Source organism: Sorex araneus, chromosome 5 (assembly GCF_027595985.1).
Source record: "Sorex araneus isolate mSorAra2 chromosome 5, mSorAra2.pri, whole genome shotgun sequence".
Classification (NCBI taxonomy): domain Eukaryota; kingdom Metazoa; phylum Chordata; class Mammalia; order Eulipotyphla; family Soricidae; genus Sorex; species Sorex araneus.
This window is the reverse complement of record NC_073306.1, coordinates 72,325,065-72,345,183: the sequence shown is the minus strand read 5'-3', so window position 1 is coordinate 72,345,183 and position 20,119 is coordinate 72,325,065. Positions and strand designations below refer to the sequence as shown.

The 20,119-nt window shown below is 38.2% G+C and overlaps 1 protein-coding gene across 1 annotated transcript in view; it reads left to right on the top strand.

Moving 5' to 3' along the window:
* Positions 1-20,119, top strand: part of TTLL7 (tubulin tyrosine ligase like 7) — a 171,452-nt gene that overhangs the window by 109,033 nt on the left and 42,300 nt on the right. Inside the window, exons 14-17 of the mRNA XM_012931648.2 lie at positions 2,023-2,109; positions 12,137-12,323; positions 16,459-16,658; positions 17,850-17,984. Of these exons, the coding sequence (XP_012787102.2) occupies positions 2,023-2,109; positions 12,137-12,323; positions 16,459-16,658; positions 17,850-17,984 (609 nt within the window). The remainder of the gene's footprint in view (positions 1-2,022; positions 2,110-12,136; positions 12,324-16,458; positions 16,659-17,849; positions 17,985-20,119) is intronic.

Here is a 20,119-nt window from a genome sequence, read left to right as displayed (position 1 = left end):
AAACAGGAAGCGGTCACTATCAGCTAGAAATATCTCTCAGCTGTAGAGATCAGGCTATGGTTTTTGGATTGGTTGGAGTGGAAAATCACTACCCCGATCCTTTTTCTTGCTTCTAGGTCAAAAATGGGTCTGTGTTCAGGCCCATCCCTGGCACTGCTAGGAAGATCAAATGTGGTACTGAATGGATGACTGCAGCCACATATTAGCCAAGCAACTTAACATTTGTACTCTATCCAGGTCCCATTAAATTATTGTCTTGCTTTGTGTTTGGGGGCTATACCCAGTGGTGCTCAGGATTGTTACTTGCTCTAAGCTTGAGGGTCATTCTTAGCATTGTTCAGGTGACAGTATCTGGTACAGGGGATCAAACCAGGGTTGAAATATACAATACAGCCTTAATTGCTGTTCTATCTCTTTAACTGTTCTTTTTGTATTTTAACAACTTAGTTTCTTATATAAAGAGCTAATACATTTTGCAAATTTTCATTGCAGTGTCCTTTCATATTTCACTAAAAACTTTTTGAAGAGAGACTGAATTATAAGTTGCAAACACAGAAAGATACATCATTTTCATTTTTATTTTTATTTTTATTTATTTATTTATTTTTTGCTTTTTGGGTCACACCCAGCAATGCTCAGGGGTTACTCCTGGCTTTGCACTCAGGAATTACTCCTGGTGGTGCTCAGGGGACCATATGGGATGCCGGGGATCGAACCCGGGTTGGCCGTGTGCAAGGCAAATGCCCTACCCGCTGTGCTATCACTCCGGCCCCATATACAACATTTTTATAAGTTTAATAAATAAGTCAATGTAGCAGTTGGTTATGCCTCTTTAAGTATTGCTATTGTATTCATATTAAATTGCTATGCTCAGCCACTTGGGTACATGACTTCATAACGTACATGACCTTATAACTTTTTCCTTTGACTTCAAAATAGCTCTAGAAGAGCATATAGAGAGATATTAGCCCTATAGAATAAAAAGCATTTATAAAATGTTAAATGTTTTTCTTGCATAAAATTATTTGTTTTTTATTATACCATAATAAAATTACCAAGCCAGTTATAAACTTTCTGTCTAAAGTTTTAGTATTTTTTTTTTCTTTTTGGGTCACACCTGGCGATGCACAGGGGTTACTCCTGGCTATGCACTCAGGAATCACCCCTGGCCGTGCTCAGGGGACCATATGGGATGCTGGGATTTGAACCCGGGTCGGCCGCGTGCAAGGCAAACGCCCTACCCGCTGTGCTATCTCTCCAGCCCCTAAAGTTTTAGTATTTTGCACCAATCAGTATTAAGATAATCAGTGATATTGTCTGGAAAATTGGATTGAGCTTTTCAAAAATTTTTGGAGGTATGTTGTTTTGGTTGCACTGGCAGTGCTCAGAGCTCACTCCTGGCTCTGTGCTCAGGCTCCTGGCAGGGACAAGGGCCATTTGTGACACATGATTGAAACCAGGTTGGTTGCATGCGAAGCAAGCATCCTACCCACTGTACTATCTCTCTTTAATATTTATATTTCAAACTTTTAGAAATATTAAAGCATCCAAAGGGCATTGCACTCAGAATTTTTGTTGTGTGAAGAACATAAAGATATATGTTTATAATAATTCTTTTTTTTCTTCTGCTTTTTTGGGTCATACCCAGCGATGCACAGGGGTTACTCCTGACTTTGCACTCAGGAATTACTTTGGGTGGTGCTCAGGGGACATATGGGAAGCCAGGAATTGAATCCAGGTTGACCGTGTGCAAGGCAAATGCCCCATCCTCTGTGCTATTGCTCCAGCCCGTTTATGATAATTCTTAATGAGTTTTATCTATGTATTTCTATTTTATTATAATGTCTATTATAATTGACTGTAAGCCTCTAACTTTGTAATGACCCTTCATTTCTTATTTTATCTAAACAATCATTATGTGACTAGGAGTTTGTGTTATATGTCATATTTTGGAGATTATTCGACTGGGAAAAATTCTAGAGTCCATCAGTGATCATAATTTTTATTAAATATTTTTTAAAGGAGGAAGATATTTTGGATCTTTTGGAGCAATGTGAAATTGATGATGAAAAGTTGATGGGCAAAACCCCCAAGCCTCGAGGACCAAAGGTATATTTCTCTGTCTCCTTAAGTATCAAAGTTAATGCTACTAGGCAGATTTTAATTTCTTATTATTTTAAAATATATTGAATACAGTATTTTACCCATTTCCTTTTGGAAGAGCCCTCTCATAGAGTGCCCAGGGTCTGGAGTCCACTCCCTCCAGCAATCAGCCCAGCAGGTTGGGTGGTCGAATCTAGAGCCTGAGGATGTGGTGATGCTTGGGTCCTGGGGACACCAAGGTCACTCTGGAGATGCTCAGGGGCCTCTAGGCTATACCAAACTGTCCTGGGGGCTTCTTGGGCTATACCTGGTGGTGCGAAGCTGGAATTTAAAATTGCTGACTGTTGAGCTAGCTCCAAAGTCCTGTGTTTGTATTTCTTATGATAAGAATGATTGATGCCACTTTCAAGGAATTATATGAACTAAGTAGGCAGTGCAGATAGAGTTGGGAAGATGATATTCTTATAATCAGGCAAAGGTTTTTGTTATCAGTTTTCTACATTTTAAAATTATTTTTCTAATTTCTGAAAATCCCAGGAGTTAGGACCAAGAGGGACCTCAAATCCATCCCTTTATTTTACTTGCAATATTGAGTTTTCCTCATGTCTTGAAACATGTGTTTGTTTCTGATTATAAATTATAAATAAGGCAAATGACGGCTCTCAAGATTCTTATGGGGAGCCACATTGTTTGCTGACCAAGCAACAGGGAAATTGTGGTCATTAAAATATTTTGTTTCTAGAAATAAACAGAAAGCTGTCATGTCAGCAAAATATTGACAGGTGCTTGCTTTATTTTCATCTGCTTTGCAACATCCATGTTGTCTTTCATTTTATGTCAGACTCCTTGCTAGTAGGGCAAGTAAGAGTCAATGTCATAAAAGTACTGAAAAATGTTTTCATCTTCTATTTACTTTTTCTTACTATTTACCTATTAAATAATAAAGCTCTCTTGATGTCCTTACACAAATCATGCAATAGCATACTTTCATGTTTTTTTCCGTGTATCTGGAATGTCTGCTTATTAAAACACAAGCCAGAACATTCATTTGTTGTTTTATTGGAAATCTTTCAAATCCAGCTGAACCACAGCTGCCTTTGTGAACTCTTCCCTCCCCTAATTAGACTTAAATCTTATTTCCCTCTCCTGCTGTACCACTGGTACCTTGATAACACTTTCATAGAGTAGCTTTGATGAATAATTGTTTGCATGTTTGCTTTACTGTGGGGTTCTAAATTCCTGAAGGGTATGAAATATCATTTCATCTTTATATAGCTATAGCATAACATCTGGTACTTATTAGTTGCTCACAGACCACTAGTTGACTTTTAAAAATTATCCCCAAGGACGATTTTGGTTAGTGGATTAACAGGTAAGCCCCAAACAAGGGTATATTTTACTAGCACTGTCTATAGCACTGTCAACCTATTGTTCATCAATTTGCTTGAGCGGGCACCAGTAACATCTCCATTGTGAGACTTGTTGTGACTGTTTTTGCCATATTGAATATGCCATGGGTAGCTTGCCAGGCTCTGCTGTGCAGGCAGGATACTCTCAGTAGCTTGCTGGGCTCTCTGAGAGGGATGGAGGAATCAAACCCGGGTCAACCATGTGCAAGGCAAAATGCCCTACCCGCTGTGCTATAGCTCCAGCATATTTTATTAAGTGATAAATAAGTAAATGGAGTAGAATGTGTTCCAGGAGCTAGAGAAGGAGATTGGTAAATAGTGTATGTTATCATAAAGTTATTCGAATTTGGTCTTGCAAAATAATTCCCTAAATATTTAGGAGGAATGGAAGGATGTTCAGGATAAGGGGACCATGAAAGGCAAAGTTATAGATGTGTGACACTGTAGATAGTGTTGGAGAAACAATGAAGAATTGATATGACTCAAGTGAGAAAATGTTTTCAAGTAAAAAATGCAAAATGTGCTGGTGAAAGATTTTGATCTAGTGGTGATCAGAGAGCAAAGAGATGTCAGTTATTAATTTGAATTTGTGATCTAGTTGAAGAATTGTTGGTGATGTTGATATATTCTTTGGAATTATGTTATATTTTAAGATGTTTTAAAATATATGTACAAGTGAATGTATTCACGAAGCACAGATTCATTTTGAAAACCATGGGAAGTCTCTAAGTTCTCTATGTTGTTGTATCACTAGTAGACTAACAAAGTCAGGCACACAGTATTCATGGCAGAGGGGCAGATGCAAGAATCCTGAGACAGCCTCTACAGTTTTATATTTTATTTTGCAAAATCCAAATAAAGTTTATAATCATAATTAAAATGGAACATTATAGAGGGCAAAATATCTATTGTGTGACTTTTTTTTTTTTACCATTCTTCCAAACAAGTATGGAGAAGTGTTTGTTGGAATACTTGTGTTGGAAGGACAAGGTATTTATTGAAATGAAATGAGCTGAATAGTTCTTTTTTTTCTTCTTTTCTTTTTTTTTAATTGAATCACTGTGGGCTACACTTATACGCTTTCTTGTTTGAGTTTCAGTCATACAATGATCGAACACCCATCTAACACCCATCGAACACCAGTGTACATTTTCCACCACCAATGTCCCCAGTATCTCTAACCCTGCCCCCGTCCCACCCATCCCCTGCCTCTGTGGCAGGCAGGTTCCCCCACACTCTCTGTTTTGGGGCATTATGGTTTGATGTACAGATAGTGAGAGGCTGTCACATTTGATCCTTTATTTATTTTCAGCACACATCTCCCATCCCGATCAATCCCTCTAGCCATCATTGACTTAGTGATCCCTGATCCCTTCTCTATCCTAGATGCCTTCTCCCCCAGCTCATGAGACAGGCTTCCAACTTTGGAGCAATCTTCCTGGCCCTCTTTTTATTGTCCTTGGGTGTTAGTCTCATATTTTATACTGAATAGTTCATAATAGTTACCAAAACCAGCTACAGTTACTAAAACCAGATCTGATCTTCATAGTAAGTCCAAAGGAGCAGTGATTTCATGGCTAAGTATGGTCCTTAAGGATCTGGAATAAACCAGAGTTCAGAGTTGCCTTTCTTTATCAGAAGGATGATATTACATGCTAAACACTAACTTCCAGTGACTCTACTGAAGACCGATAGCAAATAATCAAGGATAAATGAAACTTTTACTTGGAGAAATAATATATTTGCACTTATTTTAGAAGCTAATAAATAGTAATTAGTTGCATGTGTAACACGTACCAAATCAAGGAACAGCTTTGTTCTTTTATTTCAGTTGAATGATAAATACATAGGTATTGTTTTATTGTTCTTTATATATATAATTTTTGCACACATTCATACATATGGATATATATGTGAACCAGTTCTTTTTTTTGTTTGTTTTGCTTTTGGGGTCACACCTGGTGATGCACAGGGCTTACTCCTGGCTCATGCACTCAGGAATTACTCCTGGCGGTGCTCAGGGGACCATATGGGATGCTGGGAATTGAACCTGGGTTGGCCACATGCAAGGCAAATGCCCTACCTGCTGTGCTATCTCTCCAGCCCAGTGACCCAGTTGTTAATAATATTAAATAGAAATATAAGTGGCATGATTTATATCATAACTCAGTGCCACTTCACAAATTTTAATTTATTATTGAGGCACTATTTAGAGTCTGTGCCTCTGTGAATTCTTGTTGCTGTTCCAACAGGATATTGGTTTAAAAGTTCAAACTATATATATGACAAAGATTCAGCTACAGTTTACCTTGTTATTCTTTTTTTTAATACCATACTGTTTTAATCACTATCGTTTTGCAGTACAGTTTGAAGCTGGGAAAGGTGATGCCTCCCATATTCTTTTTTAAAAATTTTTATTTATCACCATGTGGAAAGTTACAAAGTTTTCAGGTTTATGTCTCAGTTATACAATATTCAAACACCATCCCTTCACCAGTGCCCATATTCCACCACCAAAATCCCCAGTTTACCCACCGCCCCTGCCCCCCCACCCCAAACTGTATAACTGAAGAACTTCACTTTATTTTCTCTTTACCTTGATTACGTTCCATATTGCAACACAAAACTCACTATTGTTGTTGGAGTTTCCCCCGAAGAAAGACAGCCCTACTGAGGAAGCATTTGATAATTGGTTTTTCATTAAAAGATTGTATGTTTTCAGTTTTTAGAAAAGGTAGCGCGGCCGCGTTAGTCCCGCAAGCTGGAGCCGTGTTAGTTGCTGCTCAGTGTCGCCAGGGCTCCATCGGGAGAAGGTGTTGTGGCTGCACCTCCTCCGTCCGGATCCCCTGTGTTGTTGGCCCAATTTTGGGTCCGGAGCATTTCTCCGGCCGCCTTGCTCACCAGAATGCCTGGCCTCTTCCCTGTTGAATGACCTTGTTATTCTTTATAGGAATGATTAGCTTATTATTTAATCAACCTATTAGTAAGCTTAGAGCTGTTTTCCTACATGAAAGAAGGTATTACTAAGTCTGATTACAACTTGAAAGTCTGATAACTACTTTCATGCTTTGGTTCTTTTTACTTTTTTTAAAATTTATTTTTGGCCCCTACCTGACAGTTTTTTTATATTACTCCTGGCTCTCTTCTGGTGGTAGTTGGGGAACCATACATGGTGGTGCAAAGGAGTCTCTCCTGGTCATAGTTGGGGAACCATACATGATGCTTAGGACTAACTAAGATCAGCCACATGCAAGAAAGTGCCATACCCACTGTATTATCTCTGTCTTTCATCCTACACTGTTACACAAGAGAGTATACGTTATTTCAGTGAAATCCCTGCTAACCAAGGATTTCATTAAGCATCTGATAGCTTGAAAGCATTTTTGTTTGATACAACAGAGACACAACACCAGTATTGAACCACAGAGACATTTCCAACAGGAATAAATATATTTTATACTGGTTTTATATATCACTTTATATATTGATTTATTATTTTCAATAATTGTCTAAAATTAGTGATGATTTTACTGCTTTTCCAATTTGAATCCCTTTCTTTACTTGCCTAATTGCTGTCCCTAGTCCATCTAATACTGTAATGAATAATAATTATAGCTAATTATCATGTTAATAATGTTAACATTATAATAGAAAGAATTTTTAACTTTGTATTGCCTGATCTTATAGAAAAAGTTTTAGTGTTTTGCTGTGAATTTGTTTTGTCTGAGCTTTACTATAGTAAATTAAGTTTCTTTTATCCCCATTGTACTGAATTTTTTTAAAATCGTAAGTGTTGAATCTTATCAAAAGCTTTCTTTATGCTTACTGATATTTAAGTTTTCCCAAGATTTATTTTCATTTCTACTTTTATTGCATTATGACTGGTAAAGATACCTTACATGATTTTAGTCTTCTGACTTTATTGACCCTTATTTTGTATTCAGCCTATGGTCAATTTTGGCTTGCCTAATTTTTTCTGAATTAAACTATCCAAATTTCCTTATCTGTCTTTCCATTATCTGGCTTTAATGTTTGATTTCCTTGGTTTGAAGTTATGATTTTAATTGGGATATTTGAATATAATACATGTACGCTGGCATCAGAAGCATCCATTGAGGACCTGATAGTGCAAGCGCAGAAGATCAAGTACGATGTCATTGGATTGACCGAGACGAGAAGGCATCGAACACATCATGTCATTTTCGACACTGGAGAAGTACTGTTCCTTGGAAAATGCAACAGTAGAGGGGTCAGTAGTGTTGGTGTCCTCATCAACACAAACTTGGCCATGAGCATTGATTCATTCGAATGCCTAACAACCCAAATCAAATGCTTACATTTGAATATATGTGGCTTGTTGCTGGCAGTTTCTGTCTTTGTCATCTACTCACCAACATCCAGCTATGATGAAGAAATTGCAAAGTTCTACATGGAGCTGGAGAAGTTCTATAAAGAAGACCACACCTTCTACAAAGTCATTGTCGGTGATTTTAACGCCAAGATAGGACTTAGAAGGTCACCTGAAGAACTCCACATCGGGACCCACGGCCTAAAATGGAACGAACAGGGTGAGAGACTGTCTGAATTCATCATGTTAACCAAGACCATCCATGGTAACTTGCAGTTCCAGAAGGCTGAATCTAAATGTTGGACATGTGAGTCACCCGGTGGACAGTTCCACAATGAAATTGACTACATCATATTCAATCGATGGTTTTGCCTGACCTATGTTGCTGTTGTCCCAAAATTCCAAATGGGATCAGACCACCCATTGAATTTCACACGTCTTCTTCGTATGAAGTTCTACTTCACAGAGTGGGGAGAAAGGACTGCAAAGTTCAAGAAGAGGACTCCCAGAATGACCACCTACTGGGAGCTCTTTGGCACTTTTGCAGCAAAATGGGAAGATGCCATCATTGACAACGTTGACAAGGAATATGATCAACTGGTTTAGCACTTCCATGATTGTGCGAAGAATGTGGAGAGAGAGAAAGCCACAAAAAGTCACCTGTCTTTAGAAATTCTCGAGCTCATTTGCCAACATGGTCTGGTGCAAGCCTCAGACAATCACAAGCTAACGTCTGAGCTCACAAAGCTGTGCAGAGAAGCGATAAAGGACGACCTCAAAGAGAGAAGAGCGGCAGTGTTGGCCGATGCAGCAGAAGTCGGGAAAAGTATTGACAACGCTCGCCTGTCTTTCGCCAAGTATAAGACCAAAATGACTGCCCTCCGATGTCTTGATGGATTTATCACATCTTCCAGAAGGGCAATGGAAAAGGTAATCCATGACTTCTACTCGGATCTCTTTGATAGACACATCCACCTGCCCACATATCAAATTCCAAAGGATGGATATGTCATTCCCAGCGTTCTCCCTTCTGAAATCCCACATGCCGTTTCATTGGTAAAGAAAGGTACAGCACCCGTTCCAGACAAGGTCAGACCTGGACACCTGAAGAATCTGCTGCCAGTACTCATCAATACACTGGTTCGGCACTTCACATGCTGCCTGTCTGAATGCAAGGTTCCATCCCAATGGAAAACCAGAAGGACCGTCCTGTTGTACAAGAAGGGAGACATCCACGACATTGGCAACTATCGCCCGATCTGCCTGTTGTCCATCATCTACAAGTTATTCACTCAAGTCATCCTGAATAGGATTGGCAGAACACTAGACAAAGGACAACCATGCAAGCAAGCCGGGTTCCAAAAAGGATTCAGCATGACTGACCATATCCACATGGTGACCAAGCTCATTGAGGTTTCTTGAGAGTTCAAGATGCTGCTCTAACGTTTTACATCAGGATCCTCTATACATCAGGATCCTCCATGAGCTGTATTATGATTCACCACCAGGATCTCACCATTCTACAAAGAAGTGATCATCAATGTAAAGAGAGGGGTTTGGCATGGGATAGCATTTCACCGAAACTCTTCAGTGCCACCATTGAGAACATCATGCGACAACTGAAATGGGAAGGAATGGCAGTGAAGATAGACCATCAGCAACTATACCATTTCCACTTCACTGATGACATCATTCTAATAATACAAAATATCAGCCAAGTGGCACGAATGCTGGCCGACTTTAACCGTGAGTGTGGAAAGGTCAAACTGCAGCTGAATCTCACGAAGACAATATTCATGAGAAATGGACTAGTTCCTGATGTTCCATTTGCCCTCAGTGGAATGAACATCTCCGAATGCAGCAGTTATGTGTACTTAAGTTGAGAACTCAACATGACAAATGACCTGGCACCTGAACTCTGCAGGAGGAAGAGAGCAGCGTGAAATGCCTTCAAGAGCGTTGAAGAAGTTGTTAAGAGGACAAAGAACCTCCGGCTCCGGGCACATCTTTTCAATCCCACCATTCTTCTCGTACTAACATACGCCTCAGACCTGGGCCCTACAAAAACAGGATGAGAATGCTATTCGGGTCTCCCAAAGAGCAATCGAAAGAGCTATGCTTGGAGTATCACGTTTCACTCAAGGGAGAGAAGGAATCCGGAGTTCTGACCTCTGTTGATCAAGAATCAGGGACACTGTCTCGTTTGCCAAGGCGTCTAAAATCAGATGGGCCACTCATATAATGCGATTTAGAGATGAATGCTGGACTAGAGCTGTTACTGACCAGATTCCATGGAAAGTCAAAAGACCGCGTGACCGCCCACCTGTGAGATGGTCAGACTTCTTTGTCAAGACCTTGAATGAATGATTTGAGGCTCTTTGTTCCTGGAGCAAGCAGATGCCATTGGGCTACACGAGCACCTGACAGGGACGAATGGAGACATTACTGGCATCGACTCGAACAAATCGATCAACAAAAGGATAACAAGTGATACAAGTGATTTGAATATAGTATATCCATATACATATTTCATGGTATTTAAATTTTTACAGATTTACTTTTCTCCATGGCGCTACTCTCTAAAAATTTAGGCCGTACTTATTTTTACATAATACCACTCTTTTTTATGTAGCAATACCACTGAAAAGTAAGTTTACTGCATTACAGCCAGATTCTTTGTATGAGGCTCAGGAACCCTCCTCTGAAAGACATCAGCACCTTTTTTTTTTAATTTTTAAAATTTTATTGAATCACCGTGAGATAGTTTCAAGCTTTCATGTTTGGGTTACAATCTCACAATGATTAAACACCCATCCCTCCACCAGTGCACATTCCCCACCACCGATATCCCTGTATACCTCCCCTTTCTCACCCTCCCCCTGCCTCTAAGGCAGACAGTATTCCCCATAGTCTCTCTCTACTTTTTGGTATTATACCTTGCAACACAGACACTGAAAGGTCATCATGTTTGGTTCATTATCTACTTTCGGCATGCATCTCCCATTCCAACAGGTTCCTCTAGCCATCATTTTCTTAGTGATCCCTTCTCTATTCCATCTGCCTTCTCCCCTCCGCTCATGAAGCAGTCTTCCAGATATGGGGCAATCCCCCTGGCCTTTGTATCTACAGTCCTTGGGTGTCAGCCTCATGTGAGACATCAGCACCTTGATCCATGAGCAGTAAATCAGTTTTCTGTATAAAAATCTCTATACAAAATTAATTCTGTGAGACTCCTTTTCTTCTTATTATATCTTATTTGAGCTCAAAAGCTCTGTTTTCAGGTGAGGTTATCCTTTGCCTTTCTGGATGTATCTTATTTATAATAGCTTGACTGCTTTCTTTTTCTTTGGGTTCCTCATTTCCCTCCTTCTCTCTTCACAATAACCTACACACATTTTTTTGTTCTTGTTTTTAGTAACTCAGCATAAATGAGGCATCAAAAAGGCATTTCTTGATTCTTGTTAACTATGGAAAAGTGTTTATAGTTCTAATTTTTGTAATATTTTCCATTATTTAAAAAATTTTGGTGAATATTTTCTCTCAGTATTCATTTTTTATAAAATAACATTAGTTTACAAGAGTGTCACTGTATCACTGTCATCCCGTTGTTCATCAATTTGCTCGAGCGGGTGCCAGTAACATCTCCATTCGTCCCTTTCGCATGCTAGTATAGCCCAATGGCGTACTGGGGGCTCTTGCTGGATCAGAGGAATGAGGACCATCATTGTTACTGTTTTTGGCACATCGAGTATGCCACGGGTAGCTTCCCAGGCTCTGCCGTGCGGGCAGGATACTCTTGGTAGCTTGCTGGGCTCTCCGAAAGGGATGGAAGCTTTTGGGGCAGGCGGCCTCTAATCGCCTTTACAAGTGTTCCCAGTCTACCAAATGTAAGCTTTTGGTCTACTGGCATGTTGTAACAATCTGCATATTGACAAACATGCACCTGCCTGCATCGACGTATTAAATTTACAAATTGGGGCCCAAGGGATAGTGCAAGCTGTACTATCTCTACAGCCACCCCCCCCCTTAGTGGATATTGCTATAGTGTACTTGACTAAGAAAGCAAAGTCTTTCTTATCAGAACAGAACATACTATAGTCATTTTGGAAAGATGATTTTACAGGAAAAGAGCCATCAATGAATGGTTGCAGACTTTATCAATAGTGCTTTGAATATCAGCCTTTAATAAGAAGCTGCAAGTATAAATGAGGAATTGAAAGTAGTAGTATCAATAATTCTTTTTAAAAGTCTAACAATAATCTTTCCTCTATTTTAGCCTTTAAATTCCATGCCAGAGAGTTCTGATACACTGAAAAAACTGAAGTGTTACAGCAGTGAGAGCAGTTGTAGCAGTAGCTGCAGCTCCTCAGACTCCGATGAACAAGAAGAGTACCAAAGTCAGAAGAGAGAAAGTCAACTTGCATATAAGCAGGCAGACCATTCCAAATTTATCCAGCACTCCGGTAAGTTCCTTCCTTCTGATATAACTCTCTTAAGAAGAGTAGTGAAACTGAATATGCCCTCTAAATAAGAAATTATTGGGTCAAATGAACCCTAGTCATGTATGAGGAAACACGCATTGGATCCCGCTTCCTCCCCTAAGCGGACCTATGCATAAGCCTCAGTCACTTGCAGATAGAAAAAAGGTGCTGCATGTCAAGTATCTATAGCTTTGCCTTCTGATGCCACAGCTGTAGTTGGGTCTTAGGTCTTGCGTGGGTATTATAAAATGTACCATTGGTCGACCTGCTGATTGCAATCTTCTTGGAGCCGGCATACTGTCTCATTCCATTCCAGTGTTCGTGCTCCCACCCTACTTTACTCAAGGTTTTTTTCATAGTCTTGTCTGTTTTTCAGACAATATGATTTAATTTAATCTGGGAACTACTTAATTATAATATTGTTGAAGCTCTTTCCCTCCTCCCCTTTCATCATGGCTAAGCACTGAAGTCAGAGTTTTTTGTGGGTTTTAGGAGAGTCACTAACCATCTCCTTCCTTCCTTCCTTCCTTCCTTCCTTCCTTCCTTCCTTCCTTCCTTCCTTCCTTCCTTCCTTCCTTCCTTCCTTCCTTCCTTCCTTCCTTCCTTCCTTCCTTCCTTCCTCTCTCCCTCCCTCCCTCCTTCCATCCTTCTCTTCCACCCTCCTTCCCTTCCATCTTTCAATTCTTCTTTAGTTTCACAAATCTGTTATTGCATTTATAGTTATTTTTTCATCCCTAAATGTTCAGTTGTAGTTTGACTATTTCTCTAGCACTTTCCTGGCATGCCTCCAAGTCAGCCGTTTTTTTCTGTCACATCTCTGTTTGCCGTGTGTTCTGTTGTTCCAGGGTTTCACTGAAGTGGCTGGTTCAGTAAATACAATTGTGAGCCTTTGTTAATCTCCAGCAATGGGTTACGGAGTTGGCTTTCCCTATTGCATATGTTTGACACCTGGCTTCCCTGCTTATGGCAAAATGCATGAGGAAAACAGATCCAGTGGATGACTATTTTAATGGACATTCTATTATTTTCAAATTATCTCATAAAGATGCATGCTGATATTTCTGCTTTTGAGGGTTGATGTGACTGAAAGGAAAATAATGTATTATGTTCCATTTAATTTATTGAATCACCGTTTAGTTTATAGAACATCTGCTCCAGAGTCTGTAAGCTGTTTTTATTAATCTCATCTTTTCTTTCTTAAAGATGCTCGAAGTATTTTCAGTGTAGCTCTCTAAGTATGGCCGTTTCGTCTTTTACAGTCTGACCCTCTTCTTCCCAGTTTGACAGTTTTTTTTTTTTTAACCACTTCCCTTGTCCTAGGTGAGTGCAGTGGTTTTCAGCCTTCTTCTTCTTTTTATTTTCCCCCTGAGGGGTATTCCAAATAGTGCTCACATAGGCCATACTCAGTGGCACTCAGAAGCCACCAGGGCTATGCCTAGCAGTGTTGGCTATGGGGTACTAGGGGACCCTGCAAGATAGATGCTCTGGCCCTTGAGCTGTCTCCCAGGCCCCAGTGTCAGCATTTCTACACCTGCGCAGAGTACCCACTCACAGCCTTGCAATTGAAAGCCCTGGGCTAGTTGTGCATCTCTAGCAGCTTGAACGGACACAGGATAAAGGTACGGGTAAGAAAAACTGCTAAAGTTAGTAGAGCTCTAGGATTATTCTTTTTGCTCAGATCAATAGGTTAATAAATAGATATTAGGCAAATAGTGTATTAAAATAGATTTTTAAATATGTTTTTAAATGGGAGTCCTCCATTTAGACCCAGAGTGATTCAGTTACATGTAATTTTCCTTATTGTATTTTATTTGTATAGTCATTAGAAATTGAACCAATTGCAAGGAATTGCAGTTTCACTTGATTTTATATTATATTATCTTTTTAATCTTGCAGTAACGAGCATCTTAGCCACAAATCCCAGTCGGCTGTGTCTCTAAAATGATGCTGATGATTGAGGACAAAATTAGATTACATCTAACGTTTTCTGTTGTAGAGAGTTTACTGACAAAAGTAAAACTCTTTGTAGTGCATATATATATGTACATATACATATATATACTCACATATATATGTATGCTTGATATAAGGTATCTGCCTACAATTATTTTCCATTTTTCTCACTTCGTTTGGTGTACATATATAATCATTATTGTTAATATGCCTAAGTACCATTGACATGTCCAGCTACTATATACTTTGTCTGAGCTTGCAGTGCATGGGGGAGCAGGGTGAATGTGAATCTATAGATATTTAAAAGAATACTTTCATTCTGTTTCTATAGTCAGGTTATACATGTCCAACCTTTCATTCTCGAAGAGAGTAGAACAAAGGTGTAGGTAGTAGCACATGTTTTTTTTTTTTTTTTTTTTACATTTTTCTTTTTTTTCCTTTTTTTTTTTTTAATTTTTTATTGTGGAAAGTTACAAAGTTACAAAGTTTTCAGGTTTAAATCTCAGTTATACAATGCTCGAATACCCATCCCTTCACCAGAGTAGCACATGTTTTGGGAATATTTTCTTTGTAGAAGATGGATCTTAGTAGTAAGCTCCCTACAGTTGAAGTAGTCATTTAAAGAAATGGATTCTCAGTTTAAAAGTAGTTGGAACACATTATTGGTTAGAACAAACAAAAGCTTTATTTTAAAGTTAAAAAAACCCCTTTATTTTAAAGTTTAAAAAAAGCAAGTACTAAAGCTTGAATGGGTATATATTTTAAATATTATCAACTTAAATGAGTACTCTTAGGTTTATAATCTATTTAAAATATCCTTTAGAAATGCATTCTAAATATGAAGTTCATATTCAATGCCTCTGTGAAAGCTTGGTTTTTTTTTAAAGTTAGAAAAATATTTGAATGTTCAACCAGCCTTCATGTGACTTTTATTAAATTATTTAATTAATAAGTATTGATATATTTCCCAAGTAAAATGTAGAACATCAGACATATAGAATATATAAAATTTAAAATTACGAATGTTGATAATAGCAAGTGCTACTGTTTCCCTATAGCAAGAACCAAAATTTACCTGAAAAGCTGTTTCTCTTTTTAGAACGTTCTCCATGTGTACTGGGGAAGAAATTGTTTTTACCTCATTGCTGCTTCTGATGTACCCTTTAGATGCAGACATTTTTTCTTCACTTACATATTTGACCATGGGAATTTAAATCTCTCCTATGAATAAGATGATGACCTAATACTACTCTTCTAATAACCAATGATTTATTTTAAGCTAAGTATGATTTTTTCCTTCTGTTTTGTTTTTTTTTTCTCATGGGCCCAAAACTCTATAACTTACTCATTGAGCCTGGGCATTCTCAAATGCCTTCCACTCTCTCCTCAGAATCTTGATGTAAAGCATTTTATTTTTAATCTGTACACAAGATTCTAGCAAATGATCAGCCTAACTCAAAGATAACGAATGGCAACACAGTTTTATAGAAACAGGGAGGGCTTCGACATTTGATAAATTAGGAATAAAATCTGGGGTTGGCCACTTTCTTCTTTTGTGGTCTCGAGTAAATTCTTAGAAAATCCGGGAGACAAAGACTTATACTACCAGTGATTTCCGTGAGGATTTAAAAAAGAATAGCACCTGCCTTAAAGAAGATGCATCACAAGTACTAGTTTTCCTTTTTTTCTCGCCTATCTCTTTTTTGAATTAATGTGGTTCAAGCACATAACATAGAAGTACTATGTAAGTATTCTCTGATAGTCTTTCTTCATACACAAAAAGGGTTCCTTGATGGGTTTACTGTTTAAATTGAAGAATTAACTCCAAAACTCATTTTTTTTAAAAAAAAATTCCTTCTTGGGTCACACCCAGCAAAGCTGAGGGCTTACTCCTGGTTCTGCACTCAGGAACCACTCCTGGTGGTGCTCAGGGGAACATAATGGGATGCCAGGTATCAAACCTGGGTCGGCTGCATGCAAGGCAGACACCGTACCCACTGTACTATGGCTCTGGCCCCAAAACTCATGTTCTTATTGTGCTTTCTTTGTGTCTACATTTATTGGCACCCTGCCACTCTGTGGTCTAATTATTATTTCATGTAGACCTAGTACAGTCGGAAACTTCAGCTGTTTCTCTGCTGTCCTTTCTCTCCTTCATCAATAGGCTCCATGAAGCGTTCAGTTAGCTGCCCTCGTTCTATCTCTGCGCAGTTCCCTGGCAATACTGACCACCGTCCCTTATCTGCTCAAGTGATGCCAGTATGCCAGTCAACCATAGGGTGTCGGTCACATTCTTTAAACCGTTCAAACGCTAGTGGAAGGCATTTGTTTCAGAATAACAATGCCCGCTCCAGCTCTCAGACGGTAAGTCATTTTTTTTTTTTACTTTTAGATCATAGGAATCGCTGTACTCAAAAGATTTGGTTGGCAAAGGGGTTAGCTAGAAGAAGGACAGATTAAACCTCAGATCCTTTCTAAATTCAACTCATTGTCTGTTGGAATTTAGATTACTATTTAATAGAATAAAATGATAATAGTCTATGTTGATATGAACTCTTAAAAAGCACATTTCGTATATCATATAACTCAAGGATAGACGTTGAGAAGGACATTCTATTTTCCATTTGCTGAAGGAGTCTCATAATTGTGTTTAGAAATATCTGAGTAACTATATGGTTTTGCAGTATATTATGCTGTGTATCTCTAAATGTAAATTCTGAAGTGTAAATTCTTAATTTACACTTTTGTAAATTGTAAATGTGTAAATGTATCTCTGAAGTGTGAATTCTTAATTAGACTTTTGATAGGCAGGTTAAAAAATAAACCACTAAATTATCATTGGAGCACTGAAACACAAAATTATTTATAATATTTTTATTATATTAATCTATAGTGCTCTGTCCTTGACATGAATCCCAGAAATTGAATTTTTTTTTTTTAATTTAGGGCCACAGTAGGAGTGCTTGAGTTCTATCTTGACTTCATGCTTGAGATCACTTACAGCTCAGGGCTCCATGTGGTGGTAGGGGTTGAACCTGGCCTCCTACATGATAAATATGTGCACTAGCCCTTGAGCAACTGCCCTGCCTGGCCCCCGGATATTGAGTATCAAGGAGTCAGTGAATTAATTTTGCTCTATATGTTACTTATAGATACTCAAATAGATAGCTTCAGGTATTTTCAGACACCAGGGGTATATTTATCTCCTCTGGATGATGTCTTCATTGTGAAGAGTCTGGGAATTCGACGTGAATAAATTTTGCTTAAGAATGAATGATTTAAAAAATGTAATCAAGAGCTGCTAAAATACATATGTAGCAAGTCTTCTCAAGCGCTCATATTTTTATTTTAATACAGTGAGCTAAACAAAAATAGAGCTGTGTATAAGTATGTAAGACATTTGGAAAAATTCTCTAATCCTAAATAAATGTATTTTTTCTTATAATTTTATTTCAATTAAAAGTACATCATTTTTCACCTAGAAATATCTTTCAGATTATTGTGGCACAATGAAATAAGACCCCCTCCAAATATCTGTATTCTTTCAAATTTAAGAGTGAGTCTTTGCGGCAACCAAGAACAAAAGAACAAGAAGATCATCTTATGAGTCAGACCTTGTTTATTCTTAAGGACATGAAGATCCGGTTTCCAGGAAAATCAGAGGCAGAATCGGAACATCTGATAGGAAATGTGAGTCTTTGACATGTATTAAATTATAAGGAGCCCCATACATTCTTATTCTTCTTAAAATGTATTTTATCATGGCACTCTCAATGACATAGTAAATTGACGTTCTTTTCACCACTACAAGATTAAAAAATAGAGGTTATTTTAATTATAATGATTTATTAAAAGTGAGTTCACGTTTATAATTAGCAATGCAAAATATATTTTAGTGTTTAATTTTATATAATGATACTACTGCTTTAGAGTAAGTAGTGTTAAATAATTGTTCTTAATTAAAGGAATTATAAAACACTTGAGAAAGCTCTAACATGAAATGAGATCATAAAAAAAAAAAAAGGGTGGGGGGGCATCCCTAGCAATGGTTTGGGCCAGATTTTGAAATGGATTTTTTGCATATATATATATATATATACACATATATATATTTTTTGCAAGCACGTTTGCATCACCTGGTAGAACGTTCTAAAACAGCATAGTTTTAAAATTAAAGTCAGTGGGGCTGGAGCAATAGAGCAGCAGGTAGGGTGTTTGCCTTGCACGCGGCCGACCTGGGTTCAATTCCCAGCATCCCATATGGTCCCCTGAGCACCGCCAGGAGTAATTTCTGAGTGTAAAGCCATGAGCAACCCCTGTGCATTGCCAGGTGTGACCCAAAAAGCAAAAAAAAAAAAAAAAAAAAAATTAAAGTCAGTGGCTTACTCTTACTTTAGTTTTCAAAGATTTTGGTCACAGTCTCTTCACATAACATCCCATTTCTTTATTCAGACATTTTTTTCAAGCATCGAATGGATGCTTTCTCAATGTTGTTTTCTGGAGGGCGAGGCTGGGGGCGGTGGTGGGAGGGTGGGGGCGGGGTGTCTGGTTTTGTTTTTTTTGAATAGAGGAGAAGGTACCACCTAGTGGCCAACTGTAGTATAAAACCTACTTTTGTGGTGCTTTTGTCAGTTTTTATTTTTTTAAGCATTACTTTAAACTGAACTGGAGTGATAGCGCAACAGGTAGGGCATATGCCTTGCACGCAGCCGTCACAGGTTCAATTCCTTCGTCCCTCTTGGAATATCCAAGCTACCAAGAGTATCCCACCCGCCCTGCAGAGCCTCGCAAGCTACTTGTGGCATATTCAATGTGCCAAAAACAATAACAACAAATCTTGCAGTGGAGATGTTATTGGTGCCCGCTTGAGCAAAATCGATGAACAACGGGAGTACAGTGCTACTTTAAACTTGACCAAATCAAGAGTCTTGTGATAAAACAAAGTAAAATAACAATAAAAACTATCCTCTTATTTAAAAAAATAGTAGTGACATTTTTATTTCATAATTTGGTTATAATTTAAGACTCCAAACTCTGCTATTTCCATGGGAAAAGAAAATTGAGCATTAGGTGTAAGACATGCTCTATGTATTTTAATTTACTCATAACCTTATTTAATCAATTTCTATTCTAATTAAAGACAATGACCTTGTGCCAGATATTTTACTCAAATTTATTGGATATTAGTTCTAATGATCAGAAAAAATCATATAATAAAAACTAAAACTAATATCTATGGATAATGTCATTGTTCTGTGAAGAATATAAAGGTTCTGTAACTTATAAAATTATTATACCAGACACTAAAATTTTTACTATATCTAACATGTAAAAACATTTTCATGCTTCCTGTAATACATATGTATTTGTACAAAAATACTCAAAAAAACCCAAAATAATCCTAATTCTATATGAACAATCTTCTAATCTTCTAATTCAGTATCCGTTATTTTGTGTGGTATGTACAAGTCTTAGAACTAAAATTAATTCTGGTGTTTTGCATTTCTCCTCAAACCTTATATACCTGAAGACAATTAACTTTTACTCAGTAGATATTGTGTACTTGGTTAATAGAAGAAGAAAACTTTCGATTGAGGTCTCAGGGCTTACTCCTGGATCTGTGCTCAGGGAACCATAGATGGTGCCAGAGAAGAAACCTGGACCCACCATATGCAGAAAAAGCACCCTACTGTAATATCTGTCAGGCTCCTGTACACGTTTTATGGTGCAAGGAGTTCTTTTCTTTTCTTTTCTTTTCTTTGGCAAAGGCGCTGGAGAGTGGGCAAGTGTGTGGGCTTTGGTCTGAAGCAGTGCACAGGAGGCCC